Below are 9,960 nucleotides of genomic sequence, written 5' to 3' on the forward strand. Positions count from 1 at the left end.
ATTCAGGATGATTTGTTGGGAAGAAGATTTCCTCGTCTCTTTTCTCAAGGAGAGAAATATATCTGGTGCGCAGAGAAAACTAGATGTGAACCTGCAAGTGAATAATCCCAATGATTGTCACTTCTCACGATTTGTATAAAAAAGCAATTGAAGGGACGGATGATAAATAAAGGGTCGTATCTTTCAGTTTTCTGGTTATCTTTTTGAGAGAATAATTTTCAAAAGGAAAAAAAATCAGGTTCATTTCAATAATCTAACTAATAATTACATTAAAAAAGACAATTCAGAATCAAACAGCTTCATCATTTTAAGTTTTATATTTCAAAAATCTTTCCAAAGACGAAAAACAGAGAAATATGAATTCTGTAATGACCAAATTTTCCAGCAACAAATCTTGTTTAGAATATTTGAGTTGTAAATAAGAGATTTTATGCAAAGAAGAGGAAGATTACTTTAGAGAAGGATAGAGTTGAAGAATGACTGAGTCTGGTACTCACCACCATCGATATAATCTAAGAAGTAAAGGGATGAAGATATTGGGAGGTGACCTATCTTATTGTTGCTCCCGGATGTAAGAAACTATTTCCAGAATGCAGATAATGTCTCTTGTTTTAGCAGATTGCCTGGCTCTTCCGGCCTTGCACAATATTCCCTAAGAGAAACTCTCTCCACTGCTGCCCAAGTACTGGCTGGATGCAGACTGCCCAGACTCCTGAATAAAATCCCCCCAAAAGTTGACGTATTAGAACGACCTCTTACCAGAAGGCTGATGCAAGCGCCTTTGCAAGAAATTGACGAATTTCCAAAGAGAAATTCATCAAATAATTCTCCTGAAAACATACATTAAACATAAAACTAATATTTTTTTTATAAAATTTATGTTAAATGCATCTTGTTTAATAACAGATGATAATCCAATTTAATAAAATCCATATACTGAACCTATTAGAAATAGATAATTTTTAGTGATTTTATAAAGACCAAAGTTGAATATTTGAAACCCTAAATTAATGTTTACTTTTGTCTCTGAAATAGAAACAACAGAATAATTTAGGACAAAACAGAATAAACACTTCAAGTTGTAATTGTTTGTAGACATTCGGAGAAAGAGAGGAATGGAATTATTGTTAATAATTACTTGTGTTTTCCTCTCTGTATATATGTCTGTCTGTCTGTCTGTACTGCAGAAGTGAGACATCCAACTTCTTTCCCTTTTTTTTCGTCTGAATTGATGAAGAGATTAACTTTTACTTCCAACTAAAAGGAACAGAGGAAATATTAATATCAAATCAAGTACAAGAAACTACTAGAATATAAAAAGGTCTAACATTATTCGAATGTAGTTTATTCCCGAAAATTTATCAATTGTAATGAATAATATCAATGATAACAATAATGATAATAATAATAATAATGGCAATATAGAAAACTATTGCAAATATTTTTAAAAGGAAAAATATTTATTCCTTGCATTTAACTCTTTAAGAACTTCTGCCTTCAACTAAAAGAAACAGAGCTGAAATTGATATAAAATTAAGTACTAGAAATATAAAAAGTTTCTAAAATCATTCTAATGTAGTAGATTCTCCAAAAAAAAAAAAAAATATTCTTCATCATGAATAACAGTAATGATAACAATAATCGTAATAATAATAATGACTATAGAAAACTTTTTTAAAAATTTCTAAAAGAAAACTATTTTAATCTTTGCATTCAATTCTTTATTAGCAATCAATGTAAGTTTTGTTTTTCTCCTTCAATTCATTTGGAGTAGTGACTCCAAAGTATTTCCTTATAATCATATCTAAACTTTTTTTTTCTTCTCCAGTTTCCGCCACAATTATATGTTCCTTCTCTTCTCACCAGAAGTTGACTCAAGGGCTTTGACTGACGATGGTCTAACATGTCAGCTTCTCTTGAGTCTAACAGACGATGATGAACAATATCCCAGTGTATCAGTTATTCACCCAGTCAGTCAGCCAGTCAGTCAGTCTCCTTTTTCACCAGTATATCTGATCTGTAAAAGGAAACAACATCAATCATAGAGTTCAAGGGCATTGCAAAAGATAGCATCTCTACAACAGAAATCTTGCTGATCCTAAATTACCAAACAAGATTGATCAACTAAATTAATAAGATTGTGTTGTGGCAAAGCAGATAGATTTAATATTAAATATAATTTTATGCAAGATTGAAGTTACACATAAGACACCTAACAGGTAAGTTTATCGAAACTTATTTACTTCTGATAAATATAACTTTGTCTTGACCAATTACTTAATATAGAAAATGGTAAAATAAAGGAGTTGTAGACAAGACACTATACAAAGAAGAGGAAGGTGACTCTAAAGAAGACCAAAGTTAAGGAACGACTGCTTTTGGTACTTACCGCCATCAATCCGAGATAAGCAATGTAGACCTTTCTGGGAGCTGCACCCTGGTGTCAGATTCTGGTTCCAGAATGTAGATAATGTCTGCAAAATCATTAATAGAAACTTGTCCCTCCCGCTCTTGTGCTTAATAGTTGCAGAGTGCCCATCCTCCTAAGTAAAAGCCCTAGAGGAGAGCCGCCATAGTCAGAGTGAGTAAATCATTAACACAGTTCCGTGAGGCCTCGTTTGGATGTTCCCTTGTCGATCCTGTCCTCTGAAACCCTGGGTAAGATGTAGCCCAGGACTTTACGAGGAAGGACTAGCTGATGCAAGCACTAATAGGAGAATATGCAAACATACAAAAATATAATTCAGAAAACAAAACTAATAACTACCTGTAGGTTAAGGATCAATGCTAAATTGATTGAATAAATACAATACCTTTATATTAATATATATGGTTACCTTTTGCTATTGTCATCTAAAAATAATAATAAATTGTGTGAAAACCTAGAAACAATGTTTACTTGTCCTTGTGAAAAATAACTAATTAAAGACAAAACAGAAAAAGAATCACAATCTGCAATTATTGTAGACATTTGGTCATAATTACTCCTGTGTTCCTCCCTACCATTCTTCCTGTCTGTCTGTATGAGAAGAAGAGAGAATCACCCAGTGTATTCTACCTTTGTCCATTTCATGCAGATATAGAAAATAAAATACTTTGAACAGAATCAAATTTGATATTGCTTAATGTGAAAAAAGTACCAGAATGTGCAGAGATTTTAAAATCTGATTGTATAATTTTTTTTTTTTAGATTTATATTCAATATGAATAAAAGTAATGAATGTTAACGTTACTATGCTCATTGATTGTATTAGAAATATTAGCTTGAAATATAACTCTTTCTGTTCATTTCATTAAGAGTAGTAACTACAAATATTACTCTTTTCATTCAATTCTTTAAATGTAGTAACTCTTTATCATATCCATATCATACAATTCATTAAAAATAAATAACTCAAAATTCTTACCCTAAAAATCCTACATCATCTTATTTATCTCTTCTCCAATGTCCTTCAGCTCTGTGTTCCTTCTCTTCTGATCAGTTGTTGACTCAATGGGTCTGACAGACGCTGCTCTAATATATCATCTTTTCTTAGGTCCAGCAGATGACGATGAAGAATCTCCCTCTGCACCAGTCAGTCAGTCTTTTGTTCTACCAGTTCATCTGATCTGCAATTGAAAATAGCATCAATATATGAGGGCATTACAAACTGCGAGTGTTTTACAAAAGACAGAATCTCTGCAATAAACAGCTTAGTTTGATGTTCCTTTAATTTGATCCTTAAATGGAGAAATAAATTGATTACCTATAATAATATTATTCTTGAGCAGCAAAGCATATCCATTTTAATATATAAGTTCATAGAAATTGAATTATTTCTGATAAGTTTACTTTAATGTTACATATATAGAACAAGACATTACACAAAGAACTCACCTGTCAGACTGTTATTGAGATTATTTTTTTTTCTTTTATTGCCTGGCGTTGTCCCTTTGAAGGACTTTGTAAGGATATTGTCTTTGTTCACCTCCCGAGAGAGAGAGAGAGAGAGAGAGAGAGAGAGAGAGAGAGAGAGAGAGAGAGAGAGAGAGAGAGAGAGAGAGAGAGAGAGAACTTTTTCCTGAAGAGCTTTTGCTCTACAGATTCCGTCCAGAACTTTAAGGGAATATTAGGGACATGTATGACATTATCAATGTAGATTAGTATAAAATGAATAAAAATTGAAAGATGATGAAAACACAATATTTATCATTCACAGATTTATTCATGATGAGCTCCACTATTACATATTACCTACCATTAGCTCAACCATCTCCGTCAAGATCACTTAAATAGATTGTGCTTTCATTAAAGAATAGACAATGTTTAGAGTGAATCTTAACACATTCAAGATTTGCAATATTATGATAAGAATATATCATGATATAAGTCAAACACTACTTTTGTAATTAAAAATATTAATTGTATATGAATGATAACAAAAAAGAAAAGTTTCCAAAATAGATATAATAGAAGAGAACAAACAGTAGAATGAACATAATAAAAGTTTTCAAAAACAATAGATTTCTGTGAAAAGATTTAATTGTTCCCTAACAATTAAAAAAAAATAAATATATATATATATATATATATATATATATATATATATATATATAAATATATATATATATATATATATATATATATATATATATATATATATATATATATATATATATATATATATATATATATATATATATTTCTACCTCATACTTGGGATCGAACGCTAGCCCCTTCTAATGAAAGGCCAGGTCGAAACCAACCATGCCACGAGAGCCCATAAAAGGAAATCGGAACCTGACACTAATCTAGCTGTCCGAGGATTTACCTGGTGAGACATCAGTCTCTTTACCAGCGAGTTGGTTTCGACCTGGCCTTTCATTAGAAGGGGCTAGCGTTCGATCCCAAGTATGAGGTAGAAATTTATTTCTATTTGAACACGATGTTGTGTTGATATTTATCCATATATATATATATATATATATATATATATATATATATATATATATATATATATATATATATATATATATATATATATATATATATATATATAAAATCACATTCCAATAGAGAAATGACCTCAATGATCTAAGAGTTATCTAATCAATAAAAGAAGTTGGTTAAACCTGAATCATTTAGTGACAGATTATGAATTAGAATCTGGTGATTAACATCTCGAGACATTTGCTTCTCAATTAAAGGATCAAATGATATTGCACGTCTTCTTTTTCTTTTTAGTTGACGCCTCAGGGTTCATTATAAGAGTTCTAATTAGTGTACTGTCGATACCAAGGAACATCTGTGCATCAGCCACCCTACCGAGCAAAGAAGAAAAAAAAATTATGAAATAGACTTTGGTCGTTTGCAATGACTCAGCAAAAAAACTAACGAAAAATGGCATAGGATATGATGAGGAAATCTTTATTCTACATAGAAAGAAATAATAATGATAGTGAAAGAAAGGAGAAGATGAATATGACGAGAACTGAAGGAAGTGAGGAAAGAGTTGAAGAGAACATTAAATACTGATATTCAAACAAACATAATCAGATTTTCTAATCAAATGATAATGAGCAGAATAATAAGAAAAAGTGAAGATAATAATGAGGTGGAAATTGCTCTACACATCAACACCTCCCTATCATCCACACAACGACATTCTCTGGAAATGTCTCTGATTCCATTAATGAAGATACAAAGGAATATCAAGTGATCGAATGAGGAAAAGAAAAAAAATTATAAGAAACAAATCATAGACCAAAACCAAAAGAAAAATAGTTTTGAAACTTGGCTTATAATGAATACAGATTAGTTATCTAGGCTCATCACCTACTGAGAGAGAGAGAGAGAGAGAGAGAGAGAGAGAGAGAGAGAGAGAGAGAGAGAGAGAGAGAGAGAGAGATAGAAATCGTACAATACAGATGAAGAAGGAAAAAAAAAAGAAGAAGCAAACTCACCATCTAACACCATAATTACATCCGGTGAATTTCTTTGCCTTAAGATCCATTTCTCTAAGTAAGGCTTTGTCATCTGGTCGTTCATCTTCTCGGAAACAGATGTTGTATCTCACCCTGACTCCCTTCAAGGAGTTCACCATCGGGAGGAGGAAATCCCGAGGACTCCTCCTCTTCTTGGAACACAGAGGAAAGCAGATTGAAGAGAAGGATCTGTTGGGGAGAAAAAGAAGGAAAAGAAGAAAAATCGGATTAAATGAAAGGAAATGAAAAGGAGAAGAAAGGAAATGATGTCAACCATATTTTTAATTATTGTTTTATTGACATCTGGTTTAGTTAAGATGAACAAGTGCCTTCAGACACACACACCCACGAACAAACATACACACACACCTTTACGTACAGAGTATTGCAATTAATTTTTAATGATCCCAAATAGGATATGAATTGAAAATAAAAATAAACCTTTAAGTAACATTTGAAAAGTGTACAAATTGATAAACTTATTTCTATTTCTATATTAATTAATAATTGACTATTTCTATTAATAGGCCTATGAGATTTTTCTTTCTCCAAATCTGATGTCGATTTAAAGTCTTGTTCCAAATCAATTTTTCTGTTCAACTAATCCATATAATAGTTATATCGTCTCTCTCTCTCTCTCTCTCTCTCTCTCTCTCTCTCTCTCTCTCTCTCTCTCTCTCTCTCTCTCTCTCTCTAGGTGTTCTCACCTCTTTGCATCCTGTGGTTGCAATGCCCGAAGGATGTCCCCAACTTTCTCGATGTCTTGTTCATTGACATCGCTGACCAAGACATCGATATTTGGATCCTGCTTCAAGAAAGGAATTGGGTGACTGACGCTGCTGACATCCTTGACACTGAAGTGGATCCCTGAAAGAGAAAAAAAGTTTAAAGAAGAAGAAGAAGAAGAAGAAGAAGAAGAAGAAGAAGAAGAAGAAGGAAACCAACAACAACAACAACAACAACAATTTTGATGAAAATGAAAATCACAACCAAACATTTTATATCTGTTTCTTTCGTAAGATTTTGCATGCGTTGATGGTTGATGGTTGATGCGTGCAGGAGTAAATGGGTGTGTGGGATGACATCAGTCTCCTCATGATACACTCGCATTAGCACTGTATGGAGAAATTCAGCCAATAAAAACCCAGCATTATGGAACTCTTGCAATATTATTGGTCGAAAGAAACCTTTTCACGTCCCTATCGGTGATTGGTTCTTGAGGTCAAATGACTCCGTCAACATTTTTTAAGAGAACCAATCAGCGCAGAAAGGAGGCGGAGTCAGGAGGAGCCTTGTTTGACTATCGCTGTTCTCGATACTGGTTTACCCTTCATTACCATCATGATCATTACTATTCATTACTGTCACCATCTTAATATCATTATATGTGAAATCAATAGTGACTATAGTGATGTAGTAATGTCACCTTTAAACTGAATCATTTCCTTTTAATTTAAGAAAGGAAATAAATGAAAACTCAGCATCGAAAGCTTTTAAATTACTTCAAATCAGATGAAAATAATATTGTCTTATGCAAAAAAAAAAAAAAAAAAAAAAAAAAAAAGCCTTACGTGATTGAGCCTTGAATATAAAGTTCTAAATTTATACTACAGTATTAATGATAATAATAATGATAGTTACAATAATAGAAAAAATGATAATAACAATATTAACCGAACGAATGACAGGAATGGGATAAGGGGAAGAAGGCGAGATATCATAAAGTCCCTCAGAGGAAAGGAAGACAGAATATCTGTCATCCTTCATCTTAACTCACCTAAAATTTCAATCTCTTTTGTCTTTTGTAAAGATCGACAGAAGGCGTCGAGGCTGACTTGATCCGGAATCCCAACTCTCAGTCCCTTCACATATCGAGGGATTTGAAACGTTGGGTTCCAGATGCCTTTGTAAAACTGACAACTGTTCCAAAGAGAAGAAAAGAAATAGATAGTTATTAGATTCGATCGGGAATTTTATCAAGTTGATTGATGATGATGATTAAGATGACAATGACAATGATGATGATGATGATGATGATGATAAAAACGAAAAGTAAAAATGAATAATTTCCTGGAATATCGAAATTAATATTAACTATAAATGAGAAGGAAAGTAAATTTGAGACTTTTTTTATGTTGTTCATTTATAATGAATCTCATGATGACAGTGATGATGAAGATGATGATGATACTGGTAATATAAAGGATATAGACTATGAGATTCATGTTGAGGATTGTGGCAAAGTCTGTAGCCTAATTATTCATGTCTGTCTTCATTTCTCTTTAAAAGTAGGCTTTATATATATATATATATATATATATATATATATATATATATATATATATATATATATATATATATATATATATATATATATATATATATATATATATATATATATATATATATGTATACGTGTGTTTATGTATCAATATTGTTTTCATAAAGATCTTTGATGATACTAGTTAACAAGTAGGTTAATATTAAAAACAACTGTCAGAAAAGCAAAGGAAAAGGCAAAACTTACCCTTTGCTGAGTAGACTTTTGATTGACTCTGTATCTTCTGTGTTAAGTGATTCCTTTTTATCAAAGCTGTGCAGAAGGGATATTTCTCTTGGGTAAACCTGGTGTCGCAAGAGATGTTTGGTTAGTACCTCAAAGCCGGAGATACTTTCTTTGAGGTCTATAAAAATTCTAATTTCTTTTCTGTTTGGGAGAGGAGGATCAGTGGCTGCAAGGAGGGCGATGTAAGACTCAAATGATGAGTCAGTGATTTTAGTGTTGTTATCAATCAAGCAAAACCTCTGGGCTATCCAGCGTGCAACCTTGTCATCGCACTTTATGTTGTGCATGACTTTCAGGAAGGAGTCTTTGTCCTTTAATCCTGACTTCTCTAGGAGTTTCAGGGTCTCAATCTTGGTTGACAGTGGCACCTCCACTTCCCCCACGTGGAAAATGCTTAGTGTCTGGATAAGTAGGTTTTGATACTTCTCCAGAGAGTCAGGGAGAGAGCCCCCATGCAGCTCTTTCACAACGTATTTTACTGTTGCTTTCTTTATTCTTTCATTTGAGACAACACTGGAAAGCATTTTCTTCTGAATGTGTGGCGGAATACATGTCTTAGATAATTCCTGACTCCACATTTGCATTGGCAATCTGGTCACTTGTTTGCGGATATTGTAACCTCCCATGAACTCCATGAAACCCTTATGAGGGAAAGTGTAATAGGAGTTGTTGAAGGAGGTGACTTTCTTTAGGAAGGCTCCAGCCAGCTCTTCTATTGGTACTCCCAAACGAAGACATAGATCAGTCAATCTTTGATAGACCGAATGGGGAAGATTTATAAAATCATCTTTCAATCCTTTGAGAGATTCCAAAGAGAGTTCATCAAGAAATATATTTATTTTGTGTTGCAAGACACTTAATTCTAAGTCACACGTAGATGGGTTCCTCTGCAAACGCTCCTCTAATTTGGAGATAATTAGAAGGAAAATCTGCCAGTAGAGCTCTGCCTCAGTTGTGATTCTGTTTACATCATCTGGTTTGAACATCCAAAGAATTGTGAGGAGACAGAGATTATAGGCGACTTCCCACACTATGCTCATTTTGTGTTCAGTTTTCCTAAGGAATTCTAATAGATTATCTAGCTCTTGTAAAACTGGGGAATCTTTGGGTAGACTCAAGAAGTATTTGGTTACAAACTCTTCTCTTTTGTTGGCTTTAATTCCTACAAGCCGAAGATGAACAACATTCAAAGCCATGGATTCGATATGAGCATTCAGTTTCTCTTCAGCTTCAGGTCTGGTCGTAACAATAACAGTTAATTGGCTGTAGAGTTTGTTTAAAGAAAGAATATGGTTGAAAAGGCCAGATGAACTCTTATTGAGCTCATCGTAGCCATCTAAGATGACCAGAGTTTTTTGTCCTAAGACAGCTTTAACAAGGTCTCCATCCTTGAATGAGCGATGAACTTCTTCTCCCAAAGAGAATTCAAG

General features: G+C 33.0%; 1 protein-coding gene across 1 annotated transcript in view; it reads right to left on the reverse strand.

Annotated features, from left to right (window-relative positions):
* Positions 1-8,487: 8,487 nt before the first annotated feature.
* Positions 8,488-9,960, reverse strand: part of LOC137627021 (NLR family CARD domain-containing protein 4-like) — a 6,815-nt gene continuing 5,342 nt past the window's right edge. Inside the window, exon 2 of the mRNA XM_068358004.1 lies at positions 8,488-9,960. This exon is cut by the window's right edge and continues 997 nt beyond it. Coding sequence (XP_068214105.1) covers positions 8,488-9,960 — 1,473 coding nt within the window.

Source organism: Palaemon carinicauda, chromosome 34, assembly GCF_036898095.1.
Source record: "Palaemon carinicauda isolate YSFRI2023 chromosome 34, ASM3689809v2, whole genome shotgun sequence".
Lineage (NCBI taxonomy): Eukaryota > Metazoa > Arthropoda > Malacostraca > Decapoda > Palaemonidae > Palaemon > Palaemon carinicauda.